Source organism: Hemiscyllium ocellatum, chromosome 2 (genome assembly GCF_020745735.1).
Source record: "Hemiscyllium ocellatum isolate sHemOce1 chromosome 2, sHemOce1.pat.X.cur, whole genome shotgun sequence".
In the NCBI taxonomy this organism is placed as follows: domain Eukaryota; kingdom Metazoa; phylum Chordata; class Chondrichthyes; order Orectolobiformes; family Hemiscylliidae; genus Hemiscyllium; species Hemiscyllium ocellatum.
The window spans coordinates 44,110,248-44,136,815 of record NC_083402.1 but is presented as its reverse complement, the minus strand read 5'-3'; the positions used below and the strand labels follow the sequence as shown (position 1 = coordinate 44,136,815).

General features: G+C 42.0%; 1 protein-coding gene across 3 annotated transcripts in view; it reads left to right on the top strand.

Moving 5' to 3' along the window:
- Window positions 1–26,568, top strand: part of LOC132822962 (uncharacterized) — a 196,561-nt gene that overhangs the window by 84,316 nt on the left and 85,677 nt on the right. For all 3 annotated transcript variants that reach the window (XM_060836424.1, XM_060836434.1, XM_060836416.1), the window contains 4 exons: window positions 12,154–12,370; window positions 15,163–15,380; window positions 22,337–22,504; window positions 24,525–24,602. In XM_060836424.1, coding sequence (XP_060692407.1) covers window positions 12,154–12,370; window positions 15,163–15,380; window positions 22,337–22,504; window positions 24,525–24,602 — 681 coding nt within the window. The remainder of the gene's footprint in view (window positions 1–12,153; window positions 12,371–15,162; window positions 15,381–22,336; window positions 22,505–24,524; window positions 24,603–26,568) is intronic.

The window sequence follows — 26,568 nt, the reverse complement described above, 5'->3', positions numbered from 1 at the left end:
TGGGTGACAGTCTGTATGGAGTTTTCACCTTCTCCCTGTATCTGTGTGAGTTTCCTCTGGGTGCTCTGGTTTCTTCCCACCGTCCAAAGATGTGCAGGTTAGGTAGATTGACCATGCTGAATTGCCTGTAGTGTTCAGGGATGTGCAGGCTAGGTTGGGTTAGCCATGGTAAATATAGGGTAAGGGGGATGGGTCTAGGTGGGATGCTCTTCAGAGGGTTGGTGTGATCAGATAGGCAAAATGTCCTGTTTCCACATTGTTGGGTTTCTATTCTATTAACTACCTTTGGCTGAAGAAATTGCTCCTCATCTCAGTTTTAAAGAGTGGTCCCTTCTTTCTGACACTGTGCCTTTGGGTCCTAGTCTTTCCTACTGTTCGAAACCTCATCATCACATCCACTGTATCCAGGCCTCTTAGTATTCTGTAAGTTTGATTCGGACACCTCCCTCCATCCTTCTAAACTCCATCAAGTACAGGCCCAGAGTCCTCAACCACTCCTCATGTGACAAGCCCTTCATCCCTGGGATCATTCTTGTAAACCACCTCTGTACCCTCTCCAATGCCAGCCTTTCCTTCCTTAGGTATGGGGTCTAAAAGTGCTCACAATATTCCAAATGTGTTCTGACCAGAGCCTTACATAGCTTCAGCAGTACATCTCTGCTCTTGTAACCTAGCCCTCTTGAAATGAATGTTAACATTGTAATTGACTTCCTAACCGCCAACTGAAACTGCATGTTAACCTGAAGAGAATTCTGGTTTGGGACTTCAAATTCCTTTTGTGCTTCAAATTGCTGAAGCCTTTCCTGACTTAGAAAATAGTGTACGTCTGTATTTTTCCAGCAAATTGCATACCTTCACACTTTCCTACGTTGTGTATAATCTGTCACTTCTTTGCCCTTTCCGCTTGCCTGTCCAAGCCCTTCCGCAGGCTCCCCGCCTCCGCAATGCTACCTGTATCTCCACCCATCCTGTATGATCTGCAAACTTTTCAACAAACCCCTCAGTGCACTCGTTCAGATATTTAATGTATAATGTGAATAGCTGTGTCCCAACACTGACCCCTATAGAACCCCACTAGCCACTGGTTGCCATCCTGAAAATAATTCATTTTTATTCACTCTCTGCTTTATGCCAGTCAGCCAATCCTTTGTCCATGTCTGTACCTTGCCCCGACCATAATGGGCTCATATCTTATTTAGCGGCCTCCTGTGCAGCATTTTGTAAAAGACCTCTTAAAAACTTCCAAATAAATCACAGCGACTGGCTCTCGTTTGTCTAACTTATTTGTTTTAAGAGGCATTTGGATGGGTATATGAATAGGAAGGGTTTGGAGGGATATGGGCCGGGTGCTGGCAGGTGGGACTAGCTTGGGTTGGGATATCTGGTCAGCATGGACGGGTTGGACTGAAGAGTCTGTTTCCATTCTGTATATCTCTATGACTTCTTGACTCTACTCCTCCAAAGAGTTCTTATTAGATGGGTCAAGCATGACCTCCCCTGTTGAAGCCATGCTGACTCCTCCCTGTTTTACCATGTACTTCCAAGTACTCTGCAATCTCAACTTTAATAATGGTCTCGAAAATCTTACCAACGACCGAGGTCAGGCGAACCGACTTATAGTTTCCTGTCTTCTGCCTCCATCCCTCCTTAAACAGGGATGTTACATTTGTCATTTTCCAGTCCTCTGGGACTTTGCTTGACTCTAGCGAGTCCTAAAAAATTACCACTAATACCTTTATATTCTCAACAGCTATCTCTGTCAGAGATACAGAAAGGATAATATTAAACTGGAGAGGGTTCAGAAAAGATTCACCAGGATGTTGCCAGGAATGGAATGTTTGAGCTATAAAAATAGACTGGATAGGCTGGGACTATTTTCAATGGAGCATAGGAAGTTGAGGGGTGACCTTATCGAGGTTTATAAAATCATGAGGGGCATAGAAAAGGTGAATAGCAAGGGTCTTTCCTGTAAGGTGGGGGAGTTCAAAACTTGGGGGCATATTTTGAAGGTGAGAGGAGAAAGGACATTGGGGCAGCATTTTTACACAGAGTGGTTCGTGTCTGGAATGAACTGCCAGAGGAAGTGATGGACGCAGGTACACTTACAACATTTTAAAGACACTTGGATATGTACATGAATAGGAAAGGTTTGGAGGGATGTGGGGCAAATGCAGGCAGGTGTGACCAGTTTTGTTTGGGAACATGGTTGGCATGGACTAGTAGGACCGAAGGGTCTATTTTGTATGATTCTATAATTGTAACCTTGGATTGTAGTCCACCTGGTCTGGGTGATGTATCCACCTTCAGACCTTTCAGCTTCCCCAGCATCTTCTCCTTGGTGAGGGCCACTACACTCACCTCTGCCCCCTGATTCTCTTGAAGTTCTGGAGTGCCGCTGGTGTCTTACAGTGTGAAAACGGATGGAAGGTACCTATTCAGTTCATCTGACATTTCTTTGTTCCCCATTATTATTTCTCCAACCTCATCTTTCAGCAGTCTAATGTCCACTCCTGCCTCATTTTGCAAACTTTGAAATTACTAGATGACTTACTCTCTAATTTCATCTTGTTCCCCCTACCCATATTGCTTTTTAAGTTATTCTTGCTTGGTTTTAAAGGCTTTCCAATCCTCTGGCTTCCCACTAACCTTCACTGCATTACATACTGTTTATTTTGCTTTTATGCTCTCTCTGACTGCTCTCCCTTGTCTGCTTCTTTTTCCTAAATCTGCTGGGCCTCCTGAATTACCACCAGAAACTCCTGCCATTGCTGTTCCACCATCTTTCCTGCTAGGCTCACCTTCCAATCGACTCTGGCCAGCTCCACCCCTAAACCTTTTCTCAATTGAAATACTATTACATCTGATTCAGTCTTCTCGGTTTCAAACTGCAGGGTGAATTCTAATGTACATTGTGGTCACTGCCCCTTAGGGATTCCTTCACTCTCATCAAGTCTACCTCATTACTCATCACCAAATCCAGAATCGCCTGTCCCCCAGTGGACTCTACCCCTAGTTGCTCCAAAAGATCATAGTGTTGACATTCTACTCATTCCTTTTCTTGAGATCCAATATGAGCCTGATTTTCCCAGTCCACCTTTATACTGAAGACCCCCACAATTATTGTAATAGTGCCTTTCTTACTTGCCTTTTCTATATCCTGGTGTATTTTCTACCCCCCGCCATCCCAACTCCCGCAAGGAGGCCTGTGTGTAACTCACATGAGGGTCTTTTTTTCCTTTGTGGTTCTTCCACTCTACACTCTCAGATTCTACACCTGCTGACTCTATGAATCTTTCTGATAAAGCCTCAGATGTTTCCATGGCTGACACATTGCTTTTTAAATAATCATTTTGTGTATGCGGGAACTGATGGAAGTGTCACCCTTGTGGCACACGTGGAGGTGGATGTAATGTTGGCGATAGGGGATTTACTGCCCTGCTGAAGAACTGACAGGCACACCGAGTCACTCAGTTGGGGTAGCTGTGCAGGAATTAAACCCTTATCGGAACTTTACTGACTAATGCTTCTACAGGAAATAGAACCCCAGAGGTGGAAATCCTGCCTCGTGAGGGTGGTGGCCATCCTGAGTCAAGTGACTTCCTTGACCCGTCAGGGACAGTAGGAGGAATGACTGCTGCCAACAGTCTGCCCCTCACTGACCTCGGATCAACAAGCCTAAAGGCCGAGTGAGGACAGGGTGAGGGTGTGAGGAGGGGATGTAGGCCAGGTGGAAGAGGAGGTCTGAACAAAGGAGGACTGGTTTTTTGCTGGGTTCCTCAGTCAGGCACTGAGTGTCTTTCAAACGGTGTGTGGTTCCCCACTTAGCACTCTACCACCCACGGCAGGTTACATACTAGCAGTGACAGGATGAGGCTTGTAAGTGGATATTAATCATGGGCCTTAGTTAGTACTTGGGCAGGAAGGCTGTCCTTGAGGCTTCTCGCCTTCTGACTTAATTGGGTGGAGGTGGGAAGGCAGCAGGGTACTTGTACTGGACTGTCTCACCCAATTAAATGACCTGACTTCAAACCTTCCGGGGTAGGGGACTATACTTTCTCATAGTTGTCCCTTCGGGAGAGTGTTAGTAAGCTGCCTTCTTCATCTGCAGCAGTGTCTTTGGTAATGGTGCTCCTGAAATATTATCAGGTAAGATATTCCAAGATTTTGATCTTTGCAAGACTATTAAAGTATGTCAGAATGACCTGTCTCTTCAAAAAAATTGTAAAACCTGCATCTATTTGTTTTTCCATTGATAGCTTACATCTCATCTGTTTCTGCTACCTCTGGCCCCAAATTATGGATTGATTCAAGTATCCTCAATGCTCTGCATTCTGATTGCTGAGTATGGCATATTTTCCCTTTTGTTTAGAGACACTGAAGAATGTGCACTTATTTAGATTTGCTTTCTGCTTTACACATTGGTGATAGTCCCACTAAAGTGGATGTCGACCTGATATTTATGATTTAGTGACATGTAATTACAGGTTCAAAAGTGATTGCAATGGTATCATTTCAGCAAATGCAGAGAGACCAACGAGGCAACTGTTCATCTCATTGTTCCTGTGGTAGCTCCTTAAGCTTTGAAACTCTATGTCCTTTACCCAGAACCAGGTCATTACTACATAAAATCAGAAGAGCAGTGGTCCTCATAGAGTCATATAATATGGAAATAGACCCTTTGGTCCAACCAGTCCACGCTGACCATATTCCTAAATTAACCTAGTCCCACCAGCCTGCATTTGGCCCACATCTCTCCAAACCTTTCCTATTCATGTACACTTCCAAATGTTTTAGATGTTTTAACTGTATCTGCATCCACCACTTCCCCTTGCAATTCCATCCATACATGCCTCCCCTTTTGTAGTTATTTCCTCATAGATATTCTGATGACAGGCAGGTATTTGGCAGGGTTTGTTTCATTTCATTGGCAGGGTAAAAACAAGGGCTGCAGATGCTGGAAACCAGATACTAGATTAGAGTGGTGCTGGAAAAGCACAGCAGTTCAGGCAGCATCCGAGGAGCAAGAAAATCGACGTTTCGGGCAAAAGCCCATCATTTCATTGGCAATACACCTACTTCCAACACCATTACCCTGGAAATGATGGGGGCAAAACCCCTCTTGAACAGCTAGGAATACCCACACTCCTGTTAGGGAGGGCACTCCAGAATAATGACCTAGTGGTAGTGAAAGAAGAATTATTTTGTTCAGTATGTATATGACTTGAAGAGGAACTTGCAGTTCATGGTGTTCCTATGAGTCCGATGTCCTGTCCTTTGGCAATAGATTGGCAAATGCTGCTTTAGGAATCTTGAGCAATGCATCTTATAGGTAAAGTAAGCTGCTGCCAATGTGTATTGTTGATGGGGGAATGGATGTGTAATGGTTGGGGAGCCAGCAAAGCAAGTTAGTTTGCTCTTGATGGTGCTGATCTTCTAGATACTGTTATAGCTGTACTCATTGAAACAAGTGGAGATTCATCAATCTCGCTTCTGACTTTAAACTAAATAATGGGAGCTACTCAGTTGAGTAGAAAATTATGTAAAAAGTTAAAGGGGGAGGGCTCAGCAGGGGTTATTAAAGTTTCCAGGATAAGGATAATAGCAGATACAGGATGTAGTTATTGACTGGGATGAAATACAACATGGCGTGTATCTCTGATGGTATTTGATCGGAAGTCTTTGAAGATGGTGGGCTTCTGCTCTCTTGGAGACCTCATTGCACTCATTCTGGGGATTTAAGAAGACACAGATCTCCGTTGCTTGATAAGCCCTGAATTCAGGAATGCACCAATCATAACTACCTCCAAGAGTGAGATAAATCATGCTATAGAAATAATTAAGTTATTTCCCTTTTGTCTGCAGTAAGGAAAGTGGTGGCATGCACTCTCCTGAATCATTTACTTCCTGTAGCTGACAAAGTATTGCCTGAAACACAGTATGACATTAGATCATCCAGAGGAACTGCTGATTTGGGCAGGCAAATCAAACTAAAATACTCAGGTGAAAAAAAAATCAAAGGCTCTTATTGTATTCATCAATCAAATCAAAGCACTAGGGGCTAGGAATCCTATAGCAAGAGCTCATCTCCTGACTCCACAAATCCTGTCCACTGTCTACAAGGCACAAGTCAGAAGTATGATGGAGTACTAGAAGAAATTGAGGACTGCAGATGCTGGAGATCAGAGACGAGAGTGTGGTACTGGAAAAGCACATGTGATGGAGGACTCCCCACTTGCCTGGACGGGTCCAACTCCAACAACACCCAAGAAGTTTGACACCATCCAGGACAAAGTAACGACTTGATTGATACCACATCCACAAGCATCCACCCCTTCTATCACTGAGGCTCAATCCAAGACAGTCACATCTCATGAACGAATTAAAAATATGCAAGCCCCAAGTCCCTGTGGACATTCTCCAAAGACTTGAATCGCCCAGAAACATTATCACAAACTCACCAGTGTCATGATGGGATGACTGCAACTGGTTTGTGTGGGAGATTTAAAACAGATGCCTTGTGAGTATTAAATATTACCTAGATGGAAAACTCTTTAACCTCAGAACTGAACTGACCATCAAAGATATAAATAACCTACAATATATGAATAACTCCAGTGTGTTGCCCACTCTGCATGATACTTGCAATCCACAGTTGATCTCTTCAATTCTGCATACGAGAGACTCTGCCTGTCCTTGAAAGCTGCGAAAGCAAAGGTCATATCTACCCAGAACCAGGCAGTTAAACATTCCACCTCCCATCTTCAGAATTGAGGACAGCCTCCGTCCTGTTGTATGGTATTGCCCCTATGAGAAACAGAATACGTTTTAAACAGATTTAACAACTCCAGAATTGGGCAGTGGGTCATCAATAGCAGCAGAATTATATCCAACCATAACCTATAATGTCATAATCTTTCACTCTACTATCACTAGCAAGCCAAGGGTTTCAATAAACCACGCAGGAGAGCAGGCCAAGAGCAGCACCAGACATACCTACAAATGAGCTCCAACATGTAGTGCTGTGCCAAACTGCTAATGCAGCACATAATTGTAGGCAGGACTAAGTAATAACAGTAACAATGGACAGGTCTGAGATGTGCAGTTCTACACATCCACCTATGAATGGCAATAGACAATTAAACAACAACAACAGGAAGAGGCTCCACAAATATCTCCGTCACCAATAATGGGGAGACCACTGCATCCATGCAAAAGACCAGGCTGAGCATTTGCTTCCACCTTCGGCCAGAAGTGCCGAGTGAATGATTCATCTCAGCCTCCTTCTGACCTCCCCATCACGTGTGAACACCACAGCAGATACTCATGTGGCTCATCCAATGTTGACTATCTCAAATGCTGCAGGCAAGGATACCCTGAGGCACGGTATGTTGGTGAGACCATGCGGATGCTACAGCAATGAATGAATGGACTCCACACAATTGCCAGATAGGAATGCTCCCTCCCAGTTGGGGAACATTTCAGTGGCCAAGGACATTCAGCCTCTGATCTTCGTGTATGTGTCCCCCAAGGTGACTTTCAAGATTCACGGCAACGCAGAATCACCGAGCAGAAACTGATAGCCAAGTTCTATACCCTTAAAGATGGCCTCAAACGTGATCTTGGGTTCATGTTGTGTTACATGTGACCTCATCACACTGCTCTGTATCTGTAAAATCTTCCTTACTGTCCTGTTTTAGCACCATCACCTTGATAATTTGTTAGGGTCTCTCTACTTTAATTATTTTATACAGTTTTGGATTATGTGTTACATTAGTTAGACCCTCAGCATGTGCCTGTTATACCTATCATGTTATTCCAGCCATTAGGTTTGTCCCCAGCACCACCTTATTTTTAATTTTTTGAAATTATTCCAAAGTTCCTCGCTCCCTTCCACTTCCTGCTTCATCGTTGCTTCTGGGATGTTACATGTGTCCTTTAAATTAAAGACCAATGCAAGATCCGAGTTCAACTCATCTGTCATTTCTGTTTTTTCTACTATTAATTCTCTAGTCTCTTTCTATAAAAAATTTGTTCACTCTTGAAATATTTATATAGATTCCTACAATCTGTTTCTATATTTCTGGCTCAATTTCTTTTACACTGTAATTCCCTCATTTTTTCTATTGTATTATAGAATCCCTACAATGTGAAAACAGACCATTTGGCCCAACAAGTCCACACCAACTCTCAGTATCCCACCCAAACCCATTCCCCTGCCCTATTACTCTACATTTCCCCTGACTAATGCACCTAACACACACATCCCTGATCACTATGGGCAATTTAGCATGGCCAATTCACCTAACTTTTTCTTTGCTATTTTTTATATTCTGTCAAATCATCTGACTTGTCACTTGTCTTTGGATGTTTCTTTTTAGCCTGATAGGATCTGTAACATTTTTAGTCAGTGACAGCTGGTAGGTCCATCTGCTAACATTTTTCTTCATTGTTTTCATGTATCTATTCTGTGTATTCTGAAATATCCCCTTAAATATCTGCCAATATCTGTATTGATCTTTCAGATAATTTTCCAGCTTTGTTTTTATGCCCTCATAATTCTCCTTATTTACATTTGTAAAATAAAAGTTTCAGACTCTCTACCTCCAATTGAATGTAAAATCCAAATATGTTATAGGTCACTGCTGGCTAGGGGTGTCTTCACATTGACATTGTGCTAGACTAGGTTGGCTTGGAGTGCGGCCAATCCTGGAGCAGGAACCTTCATTACCACTGCCAGATTCCTGATGAAGGACTTCTGCCTAAAACATTGATTCTCCTTGGAAACTGTCTGTCCTGCTGTGCTTTTCCAGCACCACACTCTTGACCCTCCACTGCCAGTATGTTGTCAAGGATCAATATATTTGTAGTATCCAGTGTATTCTGCCATTTCTTAATACCACAGGGGATGAAGCAAATTGGCTAAAAGCTAGCAACTGCAATGCTAACGACTGCAGGGTCAGAAGTCATATGACGCCAGGTTATTTGAAATCACACCAAGCTTTCTGAGTGCTGTCCCTTTGCCAGGTGAAGTGGAGAAAAACATACAGACACAGAATTTATAGACAGAGAGGTCAACAGCCAGAGAGATAAAAAAAATCACATAAATGGTGTGAGTGGATTATTGATACGCTAAATAATAAGTCTCTGCAGGTGATCAGAAGTGTCAGACAGTGTGAGTAAAGTATCAATAGCTGAATAGTAAGTGAAGAGGATGACCTACAATCCAATTCATTGAGGCAGAGAGATAATCACCAGAGAATTATTCACTAAATTGTTGGAGCTGTGGGCGAACAAGTGGCTGGGTTCTGATGGGCTTCATCCCAGGCTGTTAAAGAAGTGACTGGTGAGATAGTTGATAATTTTAGTTTAATTTTCCAAGCTACCCCGATTCGCAGACAATCCCATTAATAGGAATAGAGCAAATATAACTCCTCTGTTTAAAACAAAGGGGAGGGAGACAGAGAGTAGGAAACTATAGGATAGGTAACTCAATGTCTGTCATGGGAAAATATTAAAAGTTACGCTTAAAGAAATGATAGCAGGGCCCTTGGATAAATTCATGATAATCAGGCAGGGTCAAAGCAATTTTGTAATGGTGTCCAATCTGTTGGAATTCTTTGAGGAGGTAACACATGCTGTGGATAAAGGGGAATCAGTAGATGTACTGTACATAGATTTCCAGAAAGCATTTGATAAGATGCTTTATCAGAGGCTGTTGTGGAAAATAAGACCTATATGCACAGGGGATAGCACATTGGTGTGATAAAGATTCACCGGCCAACAGAAAGCAGAGTGGCATACGTTGATCATTTCCAGATTGGCAGGACGTAAAGAGTGGTGTGCCACAGAGTTCGGTACTGGGACATCCACTTTTAATTGTTGCTATAAATTACTTAGATGCAGGGATGAAGAGTATTGTTGCCAAATTTATTGATGGTGTAAAGAAAGGGAGGAAAGTGAGTTGTGAAGAAGACATGCAGAGGCTAAACCAAAAGCATACAGGTTAAGTGAATGAACAAAGATGCGGCAAATGGAATATAATGGTTACGTGTCGAATTATCCATCTTGGTAGGAAGAATAAAAAGGAAGCATGTTATCTAAGTGGTGAGAAATCCCAGAGCTCTGGGATGCAAATGGATCTGAATGTCTATGTTAATGAGTTGCAAAAAGTTTATGTGCAGGTGCAGTAAATAATTAGTCAAGCTTATGGAATTTTATATATCGTAAAGCCAATTGAACATAAAAGTAGGGAGGTAGTGTTTCAACTGTGCAGTACTTGATAGTCTTTGTACAGTCCTTGACATCAAAGCATCATTTGGCCAATTGTGGAATCAAGGAGCATCAACAATACAACAATAATTGGGCTTCAGGGAAAACCATCCACTGGTTGGAGTCATGCACAAAGGAAGATGGTTCTTGTCAGAGGTCAGTCCCCTCAGGACATCACTGCAGAATGTCTCAGAGTAATATCCCACACCTAACCACCTTTAGCTGATTCATCATTAATGTTTGCTTTATCGTAAGGTCAGATGTTCACCCATGATTGCGCAATGTTCAGCACTTTTTGCAACTGCTCAGACACTGAAGCCTTCCCTGTCCAAATGCAGCAAGACCTGAGCAGGATCCAGGCTTGGTTGAGAAGTGGCAAATAACATGTATGCAACATGCACCAGACTAAACCTCTTCAAAATATATTTTGAGTATATTTTAGACCCCACCTTTGCTTATTTTTAAATGCAATTTGGTCTACCAGGCCTGAAGCAAGACACACCTTATTCTTACACAGTGGTTAAAATACAAACAAAAGAAGAATAGGAATAACTTCACTCGCATGTAATTCTCCAGTCTAGGAGGAAAGAGCATCAAGAAAGAACTCGAGCATTTTGCTGTGGCAAGGAAAGATGTGCAGCAGATTCCTAACCCCCAACAGCTACTTAAAGTTAAACTAAAATCCGGATTCTGTGGGAGCTTAACCCTACCCATTCAGGCTGCTTCTATTGTTACGACATTAAAAATAAAATCCAAAGCCTCACAAACTGCTTACTTGATTGGCTTGGAACAGACTGCTCGCTACCTCTGTCTCAACCTCTCTTCATAAAGAAACCAGGACAAAGTATACCTCTCAAAGTCATTGTGTCATCACATATGCCACACAATTGCAAATAATGACCATTTCCAATGAGAGAGAATCTAACTGGCTGCTCTAAATGTTCAATGGTATTAACATCTCTGAATCCCTCACTATCAATATCCTGGGGGTTATCATCACATAGAAACTGAACTGATCAATTGTATAGATGTTGTGGCTATACTAGCAGGTTAGAGGCTAGAAATTCTGCACTAATTAACTCAGCTTCTGTATCATCTACAAGGCAGGAATCAGGAGTATGATTGAATATTGTCCACTTCCCTGAATGAGTGCAGCTCCAAGAATGCTCAAAAGCTCAACACCGTCCAGAGCAAAGCAGCTTGCGTGATTGGTACTGTACCCATTATCTTCAAAATTCACCACTGACACATCAGCAGCAGCATGCATTATCTACACGATGCATTGTAGTAAATCGCCAACATTCTTTATCAAAACTCTAGAAACTCATGATCTCTACCACCTTAGTAGCACAAGGGTAGCTTTGCATGCGGATGCCACCACCTACAAGTTTTTCTCCAAACCATGTACTATCATAACTTGGAAATATACTGCCTTTCTTTTGCAGCCACTATAAACTTTCTTATCCTAAGTGTAGCTATACCTCAAGGGCTTCAGCAGTTCAAGAAAGCAATTTGCTTCCATCTTCTCAGGGTAACCTATGGAAGGCAATTTATATTGGCCTGGCCAGTGATACCCACAATCCTTGAACAAATAAACATAGTGTTAAAAATGTGGTAAACGTTACATGACAAATTAATCTATTTTAATAAGTATTGGTTGATTAGCAATAGCATGGCTAGCAAATCCTGTTCTCAAATTGCACAATGACATCTTAAAAAAAAAGGAGAATGCGTGGGCACATTATTTGCTCCAATGAACTGTAGCAATTTGAATGGCATGATCCATATTTTATTGGACTTACTTTGCAGTTTTTAACATTTTAGGTATTGATCAGCTTATAGTGTTCGAATATGTTTCTAATTTGTGTTCATTTTTGCCCAAAGGATTTGATAAGCTGTCCCAAGATAAGGACACCTTGTACTCGGAGCTCCTTGAGTGAAATTGTATCTTCCACTAGTCCAGCAGAGGGCACCACCAGCATGCTTTTCTCAAAGGATGGTCTCAAATGGTACCAGCCAACAGAACTAACTCAGCTATATCTATTAATGCAAGAGCACTCGAGTGAAGCTGTCAAACTTGTACATGGAGACACTGCCAAAGGTAATGAAAGTGAAGGAAATTGTGAAATAGATTGCAAAGTTCCGTCTGTTCACAGAAACACGATGGTCTTTTCCACCTAAAGGGAGGGCTATGTGTATAGGACAGTACAGATGTAATATCAACAACAGCTTCTTCATCAACTGTACACATTTTTTTTAGTGAAATGGTTGACATTTTCTCTGCTAACAAGGAAATGGTGATTCAGCCTCACTAAATTCAACAGTTGCTGTCAGACCCTTTATCCAATTTGTTTACAACCTGAAGGGTTTTCACCATTTATGGCACTACTACCTGCCTGAGTCCGTCGGATAATTCAACAAAGGTTCAGAGTATGAATCTGGCACCATTTTCACTGCAGTGTAAATTTGACCAGTAGATATATCTTGTGCATAAATCATTACTGATCAAAATGCAAAAGTGTGAGATGTTTTGAATGGAAGATTTAATTGGAAAAGCTTGCCAGTCTTTTTATGTCACAGCTGTCCTTGCTGCCTTCCTGATAAAAATGGGCAGAATTTCGATCCAATGATGGAAACTTCCTCTAAAGTGGTTGGAGAAGGATTTGGAGTCTAATTTCGCTTCACTTCAACATGATGACTTTTTTTTAAAATGCAATTAGGTATTTATCAGCCCATCATTGACATAGTAGGAGAGTGGAAATCCAAACCGCAAGATCTGGTGTCCTCGTAGCTGCACTTTGACCGTTTTCTTACTGTCGATAACACTCCGAGACCTTCAACAGGAATCTTCACAGCATAACTGAATACATCTGAGGCAGGACAGGTGGGGAGGTTGGCAGGAGGAGGAGGGAGGAAGGGGCCAAATATAAGGACATTTAAGGAGGAGGGGTAACATTCAGTGGCAAATCACCTACCTGTTACCATATCCTGACTCTCTCCATTAGGCACTGAGTGTCAAAGAGGGACATCCCCACCGCAACACAGATAAATCTTGACTGTGACACACAGTGGACCCATCCAAAAACCCATTAATTCCAAGATTCATTCTTAATTCCTGGTGGCTTCCAGGATAACTGCCTCAGAGTAGCTCATTGAACTTTATTGACACCTTGCCTCCAGACGAGAGTATGGGACTCTTCCTGTGCCCCCCCCCCCCATAGTAAATTGGAATCAGTTTACTCAAGGCCATGTATCTAATGGGCGAATGACTTGATTTTCTTAGCCCCAAGATCGTCCTGTCTAATCTCAGCCATTGTGTGTGTCATAGAGCAAAGTACATTCAGTTCATGTTTGCCAATATGATTTACCTTCTACCAGTTCTGATTTGTTTTGTTTCCTTTGACTACTTTCAGTAAATATCTTCTACTGTGTCTTTGTTGTGACGTGGCTTTCGGAATATGAGGAGTTGTGGGTAGTGTTGTCACTACATTGATTGGTATAAGTTATCTGGAAACACAAACTGTTTGTGTGAGATGTAGCCAATGGAGGTGAAATGAACAGGAAAGAAACATGCACTCAGGTCAAGAAGTTCAAGCACAGCAACATTATCAGATATCGATTTCAGTGCCAAAAATGCAGAAATTTATTTTTGCTGAATGTGAGATGGGTGCCGGGCCTAGTCAAAGCCAAAGTTGGAACAAAAAAGTTTGTTCTGGACCTTGGTCGTACCTGGCTTGTGGTTCTTGTCACAAGAGACAACTAATTTAAATAATTCCTGTCTTCATTTAACAATGCATTTGTCGGCATGTATTGTCTAAAGTAAGGCCCATTTTTGGGCCTGACATTTGAAGATGGTAAACGTTGATCCTGACCCTGCTAATTTACCTGCAGTCAAGGAGAAGGTGTCTTTAACATATTGATACATTAGTGGCAGTACTTACAAGGATACATCTTAGAGTTGGAAGCAGGTGCAGTATGTGATCGAATTCACTAGATTGCAAAAATCTCAAAAGTGCTGAAGGTAAAGGTTATCTCCTTGGCCATGTAACACTTTACATTAAACCAAGTTGGAAGGCTTTAACTGAACTAATTTAGAGATTTGTAAGTGTACGTAGTCCTATTCTCTTCGGTAAGGGGGAGAGGTTGATGATCTGCCAGAGGATGCAAAGATTTTTGTCCTTCTGTAATAATGCTATGGCTTTAAGAGGTGTATTTTGTGCTGGTTTATTTTAGGGAAAGACTGGGGGACAGGTGCTGAGCAGTCTTTGAGATGATAAACAACTTGTGAAGCCTTGAGCGTTTTTTTTTCAAAAGTTGCAACAATAAAAGCAGCCTGAGTGGGTATGGTCAAGCTCCGACCCACAGAACCAGGGATTTTAGGTTTTTAGTTTCTTCAGCAGCAGTTGCTGCTGAGGTCTCAAAGAGGTGGAAGCTTTTTTTTCCCCTCTCTCGATTATGACCAAAAGGGGTTCTCTTCCTAGGCTGCTGGATTACATGTGAGACAAAATCAGTTTTTTCTGAGTTTGCCTTTTTGCCAAGGGTGTGTTACTGTATTGGCACAGTTAATTAGTAATAGTTACTGTATCTATTATTCTGTTAATAATTTTTAGTAGTTGTGTTATGCCAAGTTCTTCTTTCTTTTGTTGTATATTAACTTTAGTGTTTGAATAAATTATGTTTTGCTTAGCATAGAGTAGTTTGACCTTGCGTCCGGAACACAGCACCTGACATTTACCTTGAAAATAAGAAAAAGCTAGGGTCTAGGCTACGTTCGTGACATATTTGAGGGTGGTCTGGTCTGGTCAATAACCTTTTAGTATTTTAAAGATCTCTTGCCCTTGACAGTACAAATAATTTCAAAGATTTAAAAACAAATATGTCCTCTTCCCATAGGAGTTTACAAGAAAGATGGACCTTATCAAGTTCTCATTGATGTAAAAGGAATCCCTGATCTTTACAAGGTCACTATGGGACCTAATGGTTTAAAGGTGTTTTCCAATGTTACCCTGAGTTCACTCATCGGCTACCTGAAACAGTATTCTGACCAATCACTGTCCTACAACGTTATAGCTCGTCATTTGCTCAAGGTTGCAAATGGGCCTGTGCGAAATGTAAGTTTATTATTGTTTTAGTTTTGAGAAAGCAATTGTAGTTTCTGCAAGAAATGTTCTTGGCTTATTAATTGTCATTAATAGGGTCTGAACCACAGCTGTCACGGACAATCTCTTATTACACAATTCGTTAACCTTTGATTCTAATTTCTGATGACAAAAGGGGAAGGAAATGATTCGATTTTCTGATCCATCAAGCTGTCCTTCATGGCCTGTACACCATGTTACCTCTGACTGGCCTATTACAGTTATTTCTCTATAGCATTTTCTTTACACCCTTGTTTCCTATTTTCTCATCTTCTTGTCACCCAGTCATGCCATTTTGTAATTCTCCCCACCCTGCTGTCTTGACCCCTTTAAATCTTCTGCCCATAACTCTGATGTCACTCCAACCTTATTGAATAGTTACTCTGAGTGCTACTCTCTCTGAAGGACCCAGTAAGGCATCAGTTGTTGCCTTGTGATGAGAAACAATGCTAATTGCCCAGCCTCCACTTCATTGGCTTTCCTGACAGGGGCTTGATTTTAACCTCCTATCGCAATTGCTGGCTTCAGTTATCAGTAATAACTGGCCCCACTTGACTTTGATACAGAATGACTATTCACTCACAAAACTGTCTTTTATAATACAGAAGAACCTCAATTATCCGACCTTTGATTATCCAAACAAGATCGTAAGGTCCCGATGTTTGGCTAAACTATGTTATCCGGAATTCAATTAACTATACAAAATACTCTCTGTCCGTGTCCACGAAGAATCGAGGTTCCTCTATGACCTAGTTGTACGTGATTGTACTTCCATCAAAGTTGACTCAGCTGTGGTTATGCATTTCTCTTTACTGAGCCCTTTCAGCCTGGCCTGACGATGCCAACTGCATTTTCCAAAGTATTGGTGAAGTTTTTTTTTTAGATTACTTACAGTGTGGAAACAGGCCCTTCGGCCCAACAAGTCCACACCGACCCGCCGAAGCGCAACCCACCCATACCCCTACATTTACCCCTTACCTAACACTACGGGCAATTTAGCATGGCCAATTCACCTGACCCGCACATCTTTGTGACTGTGGGAGGAAACCGGAGCACCCGGAGGAAACCCACGCAGACACGGGGAGAACGTGCAAACTCCACACAGTCAGTCGCCTGAGTCGGGAATTGAACCCGGGTCTCTGGTGCTGTGAGGCAGCAGTGCTAACCACTGTGCCACCGTGCCGCCCATGTGCATCCCCTGTTTTCTATTCCCACGCCTTCCCCTCCTTTAAACACCCCAAGTCTTTTATTTATTGAGCCAACATCCCTCCTTTCCTCCCAGAACCTCTGTGCTCCTCATCTTCAGTGATTTCAATTTCTATCTCCAGTCATGTTGTCATCTCTTTGCTTTGAAGTCACTGACCTTATGTCCTTCCATGGCCTGTCCTTAACTGTATTGTGAGGTGCCTCCCCTTGACTCTGCATCTCACAGACTTCCTACTGTTATGATCTGGGTTACTAGAATAACCATCTTCAACCCTACGCCCCCCCCCAGCCATTTCCCCCATCATCCCCTTTAATTGTACTTAGTTCAACATCTAATCTGGTAAGCATTACTCCCCAAACCACGAGCATTTTAAATCTGTTTCTTTGCCTTCTTTTGCCAAAATACTGCTACATCAGTCTTTCAGCTCAACCATTCCCTTATCTTTAACTTTGTTGGCCTTGACTCAATTAAACCTCCTACATTCTGCTTAGGCCCTTTATATGGCAACTCTCCTCACTTTGCCGAGTCCAAGGAGCACATACGTGATCCAGTGCCAGACAAATTCCAGCCTTTCATTGGAAAAGCTTCAATAAATTGCAAACTCTGGAAGTGCACTGTATTTTTCTTTTTATTCTCTGTGCGGTCTTTGGCATGATTGAACCCAGTCTTGTCTTGCTGTTTTCCTGGCAGCAGCTCATGAGGAAGGATATTGATTACACAGGAGGTGCGTGTGACCTCTACCAGTGGGGCAAATATAGTTACATCTGAAAACACATTTGCTTCATATTTCATCAGTGGAGTGATTCATCAATTTTTTTTATATATCCTTCTTTCTATTCCCTGTTTCTTTGGACACTCACTGCACATTCACTTTTCCTTTAGATATTTATTGCAGAGAATTTTATTCTCTACTCTCCTGATTTCCCTTCAGCCTAGTGCCAGTCCAACAATTAACATTCTGTTCTAATGTCTAACCTTCAGCCAACTGTTTAGTGACTTTCTGTTTAAGTGCTGATTTACACCCAGTTCGCCCCTACTATTATTGTTTTCCAACCATGTGTGTAACATTGATCATTTCACCTTGCATATTAACCTGTGCAATTATATCCAGACCTCACAATCCATAAACTTCAGTCCATCCTCTTATACATCATTTCTTGCCCATCCATTCCCCAGGACCATGTGTGCACTTGTCATCCTTAAGACTTCATGATTTGGAGATGTCGGTGTTGGACTGGGGTGTACAAAGTTAAAAATTGCACAACACCAGGTTATAGTCCAACAGGTTTAATTGGAAGGACACTAGCTTTCGGAGCGAAGGTCCTGCATCAGGTGATTGTGGAGGGCTCGATCGAAACACAGAATTTATAGCAAAAGTTTGCAGTGTGATGTAACTGAAATTATACATTGAAGAATTGATTGTCTGTTAAGCCTTTCATCTGTTAGAATACAGTGATAGTTTTACTTCTTTCAAAATCACGAAACCCTTTTTTTAAATTAACTTTAAAAAAAAGTTTTGTGATTTACACATGAAAGAAGTGAAACTATCACTGTATTCTAACAGATGAAAGGCTTAACAGACAATCAATTCTTCAATGTATAATTTCAGTTACATCACACTGTAAATTTTTGCTCTAAATTCTGTGTTACGATCGAGCCCTCCACTATCACCTGATGAAGGAGCGATGCTCCGATAGCTAGTGTGCTTCCAATTAAACCTGTTGGACTATAACCTGGAGTTGTGTGATTTTTAACTTAAGACTTCATGCTGTATTCCTGAAAACACTAAGCCTACACACTCCCCTACACCTATTCCGGAGCTTTAATTCATCTGACGATAGCCTGGAGTTCCCTGAGTTGTCAGTGGATTTTTATGGAATAGAATCACAGGATTGTAATAGTACTGAGGGAGCAAAGTCTTGTTGGTTCTCTGAAGAGCTGCTTAGCTAGTTCCACACTCCTGCTTTTTACCTTTGCTTCTTTTTATTTTCAAATGAGTATCCGATTCCCTTTCGGAAATAACAGTTGAATTGACGAACATTGCACTCTCAATTCACTGCATTCCAGATCCTAAATATTCGCTGCATAAAAAATATATCTTTATCCTCATTGCTGTATCTTTTTCTGATTTTAAATTGATGTCTTTTGGATCCAGCAATGAGAATTTGTTTAGGATGTGGAATGCAGTGATTGAGAGCACAATGTTGGTCAATTCAACTGTATTTCCAAAAGAGAATTGGGTACTTTCCACCAATGGGAATAGTCTCTGTCTTTATGCTCTGTCCAGACCATCACATTTTGAACACCTCTGTCAAACCTCTGTAATGTTCTCTGCTGTAAAAAGACCCAGGTTCTCATCTGTCCACACAACCGGCATCTCTTAACCCTGGAACCATCATTCCCTATCTTTTCTGAGCCTTCTCCAAAGTTTGAGAGTTTTCTGCTCCCTTGAGCAACATGGACAATGGTGAGAATGTTTGGAAAATTCAAGAAAAAGTGAAACAAAGGTAAGAATTTCAACATTAAGATTAAAAAATATGGATTTTCTGCTTAGGGCTTAAACAGTGAGGTCCGAATCATGTTAATGATTGGCAACTACCTTATTTCATGCACTTGCACCTCATTACTAATCCACTTTCCATTATTAGTGTCCTCACCTCTTTTGTAAGCAGCTTCCAAATCTTTCCTTAATCAGTGCCACTTCACAATGTGTGAGTGGGTACAGTTACCTAGCAATGGCAACAACCAGTTATTGCAGTTCAGAAGCAGGAAACGTGATAAGGTCTCCCCAGTGAGTGAGTGTAAAGTACAGAGGGCAGGAAGAGTTGACATTTTGGGAGGATGAGATGGGTGGGACCTCTTGACTGGACCTGATTTATACAATATTGAGAGATGTAGTCCAAGGTAAGGTGAGTGTATAATGGCAGAGTTAGAGTGAATGCTGACCCTGAGAGTGTCTTACAGAATACAAGGTCATTCACCTTCTTCCTTCAGTGCTGTGCATTGCATTTCACTGGGACTCTGGACTGGCCTGTGTTGCTATCAGTATTCAGGCTGGTTGAGACTGGCGGAACGACCTGTTTTGGTGGTCAGTCGGAAGAAGCAGTGCTCTTTCCTCAAACACCCCATCCATTCCTGACGCTTTTGACAAAGCAAGCTGCTAAGTCCCTTTCTGGATCATTTCCTTTGGGTAACAGTGCAGGATCTCAGTGTAACAGGCAGTAACTGGGTGCAGCTGGGTTTTGAATGTGGTACCAATGGCATGAATGTCACAATGTCCTGGTAGTCGTGAACCCGTCTACCTCTTCAGCTGCATGATTCCATGAGAAGCACTCTAAAGGGTATAGTTTCAAATTTAATGCATTGAGGAAGGGAAGGTTGCTCAGAAAGGCCATAATGGACCATGGCAGACTTGACACTATGAATCTCATTCAAGTAAACACAGGAAACTTCAACCTATTGTTCCTAAACTTGTTGCCTAGAATTGGATAAAATACACCAGCTGAAGCCAAACAAGAATTTTATAACTCTATGCCTCTGTTTATAAACCTTAATATCCTGAATGCCATTTTCTCACGCTCCCTGCCATTTTCAATAATCATTACACCTAGGTTTTTCTGCTCTTGCACCCTGTTATGCACTGAATCCTTTGTTGTTAATTGCCTTTCTGTGGTCTGTCAACTAAAAAAAACACACCGCTCTTGACTCATGGAGTTTCTATCTGCTATGTCTGCCATTTGAGCAGCCTGACTATGTGCTCTTGAAGTAGTTGAAAATGTGTTGCTGGTTAAAGCACAGCAGGTCAGGCAGCATCCAAGGAATAGGAAATTCGACGTTTCAGGCATAAGCCTTTCATCAGGAATGAGGAGAGAGTGCCAGGCAGGCTAAGATAAAAGGTAGGGAGGAAGGACTTGGGGGAGGGGCGATGGAGATGTGATAGGTGGAAGGTGGTCAAGGTGAGGGTGATAGGCCGGAGTGGGGTGGGGGCGGAGAGGTTAGGAAGAAGATTGCAGGTTGGAAGGGCGGTGCTGAGTTGAGGGAACCGACTGAGACAAGGTGGGGGGAGGGGAAATGAGGAAACTGGAGAAATCCGAGTTCATCCCTTGTGGTTGGAGGGTTCCCAGGCGGAAGATGAGGCGTTCTTCCTCCAACCGTCGTGTTGTTATGTTTTGCCGGTGGAGGAGTCCAAGGACCTGCATGTCCTCGGTGGAGTGGGAGGGAGAGTTAAAGTGTTGAGCCACGGGGTGGTTGGGTTGGTTGGTCAACCAACCCAACCACCCCGTGGCTCAACACTTTAACTCTCCCTCCCACTCCACCGAGGACATGCAGGTCCTTGAACTCCTCCATCGCCAGAACATAACAACACGACGGTTGGAGGAAGAGCGCCTCATCTTCCGCCTGGGAACCCTCCAACCACAAGGGATGAACTCAGATTTCTCCAGTTTCCTCATTTCCCCTCCCCCACCTTGTCTCAGTCAATTCCCTTGAACTCAGCACCGCCCTCCTAACCTGCAATCATCTTCCTGACCTCTCCGCCCCCACCCCACTCCGGCCTATCACCCTCACCTTGACCTCCTTCCACCTATAACATCTCCATCGCCCCTCCCCCAAGTCCCTCCTCCCTACCTTTTAGCTTAGCCTGCCTGGCACTCTCTCCTCATTCCTGATGAAGGGCTTATGCCCGAAACGTCGAATTTCCTATTCCTTGGATGCTGCCTGACCTGCTGTGCTTTAACCAGCAACACATTTTCAACTATGTGCTCTTGAAGTCTCAGATAAAAGCGAAATGCTGTGAAATCTCAGGGAAAAAAAAACAAAGTTTTGGAGCAATCCAGCAGATCTGGCAGCATCAGTGGCCAGAGAACAAGAGTTAATGTTTCAAGCTTTTTCTGATCAAGAGTCACACCTGACTCGAAACGTTAACTTTCCCTCTCTCCACAGATGTTGCCAGACCTGCTGAATTTCTCCAGCAATTTCTGTTTTTATTGATGTTTACTTGTCATGTTTGTGCCAGGCAATTGGTGAACCATAGTAAATAGTTGTATGATTACACTACACACATTGTCATCGCCAGAATATTGAATGCTTGGATTTTTGTCCAATAATTTACACTTAAATAGCAAATAATCTTGACATAGAAACTTTTCTGTGAAGCATATTTTACTAACAAGCTTTGACCCCAGTTCAGTGAGCTGCATCTGCCTTGTTTTCTACAATGAAGACACTCATTAGAAATTTTGCATTTACTCGATTTTCTTAATGTTAAGAAAATAGTTAAATTCAGTATGTTTTGAGTTTTTTTTCTGAAAAGCAGTTTTTGAATTTTTGATGTGTATTCTTAATTTTATCACTAAACAGGCTCTAATTTTAAGGCTAAAACCTATTTCTTCATGATGGAGTGATAAAACTTCCTGCTGGAAAACGTTCTCTTTCAAAATCAGGACATCCACCTCCATGTTGGTATTCCAATGATTAATGTTGTTGAAAATTGTCCAAACTTTATTTACAAGAGGTGGTGGAATAAACGTACAACTTTGGTTCATGGTCAAAAATCTGTTGAACTCTCAAAATTTATTCTGGCAAGTTTAAGAAATCAATTTGATCTAGCCTTGTAATTTTGAGTCAGGTATTGAGTGGTAAGTACAGTTGGTAATGCCAGTGGTCAAGGGCAATTACTGTTATCTGAGATTTACGTGTGCATATTTATATTTTTTGTAAATAGACTGGTGGATGGGCTGGAAATTTGATGATGAAGTGGAAACACCATGAGTTTGTGTCTGATGTATTTGTGGCCCTTGAAGTTGCTGGTGCTAAACTGACTGTTGGAGATATTGCAGAATTAAGTACTTATACGCCAGTGCAGTTTCTCGATGTCAACATGAATGGAAAGGTATGTTTTTTATGACCCGATTTAAGGGTTTCTGTGAGTTCGGTTACTTTCCCAGTCAATACTTAAATATTGAAGTAGGTTTAAAATCTGAAACAAATAATACCAAAATTTTGAACTGAAATGTTAACTCTGTTTTCTGTCCATAAATGTTGCCAGATCTGTTGAGTTTCTCCAGCAATTTCTGTTTTTGCTTGTTTCAGATATCCAGCAGTTCTTTAGTTTCAGTTTACAATCTGCCTTAAAATGCACTAATTTTGGCAGCTAATTTCTCCCATGACCTCCAGATGTCTGTTGCCTTTAATTAGCTTGGAATCTAACAGCCAGGATCCATTTAACAGCTGGAGCCTTTCCTCAGTGCAGCTAACCTCTGTATTGCCTTCTGATGTGTGAGTGGGGTGCCAACCCCATTGAAGATCCCAAACACTCAATATCCATTCTGCCAACAGTGACATCCTAGGGCAGCCATGATTGGTTCTGCACACCCACTCTCCCTCAGTTAATCTGTTCTAAAGCAATGGGTAATCTGTCTGCCCCTTGAAGTTCAAATGTGGGCAATCTCTCATTTAGTATGTTAACTGAGTAGATTGGGACAAGAATTGGCTTCCTCTTCTGTTGTCCACAGGCCTAATACTTGTTACTACCAGGACCAGCATTCTGAAACCTGAATGCTCTCCAGTGTCGCATTTTGTGGGCCTTCACATTCCTTCCAGATAATGTTGTTGTGGGGAGGGAATTCTGTCCCTGGAATATTTTGATTTCCCTTCAAAGTGATTCTGAGAAATCTTAGCCTTAGAGTTCAGAATGATTAGAGGCAGTCTCGAGAAAATGTAGATTCTGAGATGTTTTGAATGGATAGATGCAGAGAGGCTGTTGCTGTCTACAGGCAATAATTTCAAAGTATTGGTTATTTAGCACTTAGCAAAATACTGTGCATTCATGGGGGTTGTGAATGTTCGGAAGTATCTACCAGAGATCCCTGTCTGCTTAATTATAAGACCGATTCAACTCAAATATATTTTCATATACTACAAACAGATTGGATACATAGTATGTAAAAAGAGTATGTACTAATTGGAATTTAGAGAAATTAAGGGTAAATGCTGAGACAATGTTTCCCCTCATGGCAAGAGTCTAGCACCAGAGGGCATAGTCCCAGAATTAAGGGACACCAGTTTAAAATTGAAATGAAGAATACTTTTTTCTCCCAGATATTTGACAGTCTTTGGAACTCCTTGCTACAGAGATCTGTGGGGACAGAGTCCTTGTGTATAATTAAGGCTGAGGTAAATGGATTCTTAATCAGTAGCAGAAACAGGACTTGCAGTTGAAACACAGGAAAGTACATGTGAGGAATGTCAGATTAGCCACGGTCCTATTGAATGGCAGTGCAGGCACAAGGGGCCAAATGGCCTATTCCTGTTCCTACTTCTTGTGGCCTTATCGTCTTTAAGTCACTTGATGGATATGAGGAGAATATGGGAAGGTGTAGCCGAGGTAGAAGATGAACTTGTTTTGCTGTTGTTTTCATTGAATGGTGGAGCAGGTTCAAAGGATCAGATGACCTACTGCTGTTCTTGGGTACACCTCCACAAGGAAGCCCTCAGGAAGTCTATCTATGAGGAAATGGGCTGAGATAAGGTGCTATTGTCTGTTATTCTCACTTGAGTGAATTTAATTCTATTAGCTCAGTTGGCTGGGTAACTAGTTTGTAATGCAGAATGATGCCAACTTATGTGGGTTCAGTTCCCACATGAGCTGAGGTCACCATGAAGGTCCTGCTTTCTCAATCCCTCTGCTCACCTGAGGCCTGGTTAAGGGATCACTGGTTGTCTCTCCCTCACTCTGTAATGAGAGAGCACCCTTATAGTTCCTATAGTCTATAGTGACTTTACATTTACTATTAATTGATGTATCATTGATTCACATTCCTATTTGTTAGTGGTTAAAACTATAACTAGGGATAGTGATTCTATCGAAAAATGAAGAATATAATTTGTGAACTTGTGCTCATTCTGTAAAGGTTCTTTTATGTGTGGAAATCCCAAAGCTGGCAGAGTCTGAAAGGATGAACAGCTATAAGATTATGCCCCGAATGCAGGTAAGTAGAATTTTTATAGCAAACTGGCTTCTACCTGCAGAATAAATGAAGTAGCATGAGACAGGAAAGAATTCAAGGAACATATTCTTGAGTGAAATATGTTGAGATGTTTCATCACAGCTCCACAGTAATGCCTTTGTATATATTGAAGATAATATTATTGGCAGGGATTGGTATGGTGTGCTTTTGGCACCAACACTACTTCAAAACATTGAGGACAAAGCTCAGACATTTCCTAACGGGACCAGAAAATCAAGTTCAGATTCACTAGGGTTGTCTGAATATCATTTGAGATATTGAGCTCAACAATTCATGAGAGCATTCAACAATCATGTGGAGTTTGCAGATGACCCTACTAGAGAAGGAGTAAAACCTGACCTTCTCTTGGACACCTCAGGGCAAGTGACTGAGGTGTCAGAGGGGGTGCACTTTGGGGCCAGTGATCAAAATTCTATTAGTTTTAGAATAGTTAGGGAAAAGGATAGACCTGATCTAAAAGTTAAATATCTAAATTGGAATAAGGCCAATTTGGATAGTATTAAGCAAGAACTATCAAAAGTTGATTGAGAAAAGCCATGCGCTGGTTAAAAGGTGGTTGGAAAGTGGGAGGCCTACAAAAATGAGTAATGAGAGTCCAGAGGCATGAAGGGCAAAGCTGTTAGGTGTCGGGAATGCTGGATGACTAGAAAAATTAAGATTCTGGTCAAGAAAGTGAAGGAAGCATTTGGCAGGTATAGGCAGCAGGAATCGAATCCCTCAAGGCGCTGAAAGGCAGTAGATGTATACTCAAGAAAATCAGGAAGGCAAAAAGGGGACATGAGATAGCTTTGGCAAATAGAGTTAACAGAGATGCTGGAAGACTGGAGGCTAGCTAATGTGGTGCCATTATTGAAGAAAGGAGGTAAGGAAAAGCCAGGGAAGTATAGATCTGGCGTCAGTGATGAGTAGGGGACTCTGATGGACAGGATTTGGAGAGGCAGAAACTGATTACAGATAGTCAGCATGGCTTTATGAATGAGAAATTGTGCCTCACTGATTTGATTGAGTTTCTTTTGAAGAAGTAAAATAGCAAATAGACGAAGGCAGAGAGGGGGACATTGTCTACAAGGCGTCCGACAAGGTTCTGCATGGCAGACTGTTAGCAAGGTTGAATCGTAAGGAATCTAGGGAGAGCTAGCCAACTGAAAACAAAATTGTCTTGAGGTTGGAGACAGAGGGTGGTGGTGGAGGGTTTTTTTTGGACTGGATGTTGTGAGCAGGAGTGTGCCACAAGGATTGATTAGATTCCCCACAGTGTGAAAACAAGCCCTTCGGCCCAACAAGTCCACCCAGACACATTTCCCTCTGACTAATACACCTAATACTATGGGCAATTTAGCATGGCCAATTCACATGACCTGCACATCTTTGGATTGTGGGAGGAAGCAGGACAACCCGGAAGAAACTCACGCAGACCCAGGGAAAATGTGCAAACTCCGCACAGACAGTCACCCAAAGCTGGAATTGAACCCAAGACTTTGGCACTGTGAGGCAGCAGTGCTACCCACAGAGCCACCGTGCTGCTGGGTCCACTGCTTCTTGTCATTTATATAAATTATTTGGATGTGAATATAGGAGGTATGGTTAGTAAGTTTGCAGATGACACTAAAATTAGTGGTGTAATGGACAGTGAAGAAGATTCTCTCACAATACAACAGGACCTTAATCAGTTGGACCAATGGGCCGAGGTGTGGCAGATGGTATTTAATTTAGATAAATGTGAGGTGTTTTGTTTGAAAGACAAATCAGAGTAGGATTTATATACTTGGGGAGTATTCCAGAACAAAGAGGCCGAGGGATGCAGTTTCATAGTTCCTTGAAGGTGGAGTCACAGGTAGACAAGTGAAGAAGGTGTTTGGTAGTTTATTGGTCAGTGCATTGAGTATAGGAGTTGGGCTGTACAGGACATTGACTAAGCCACTTTGGA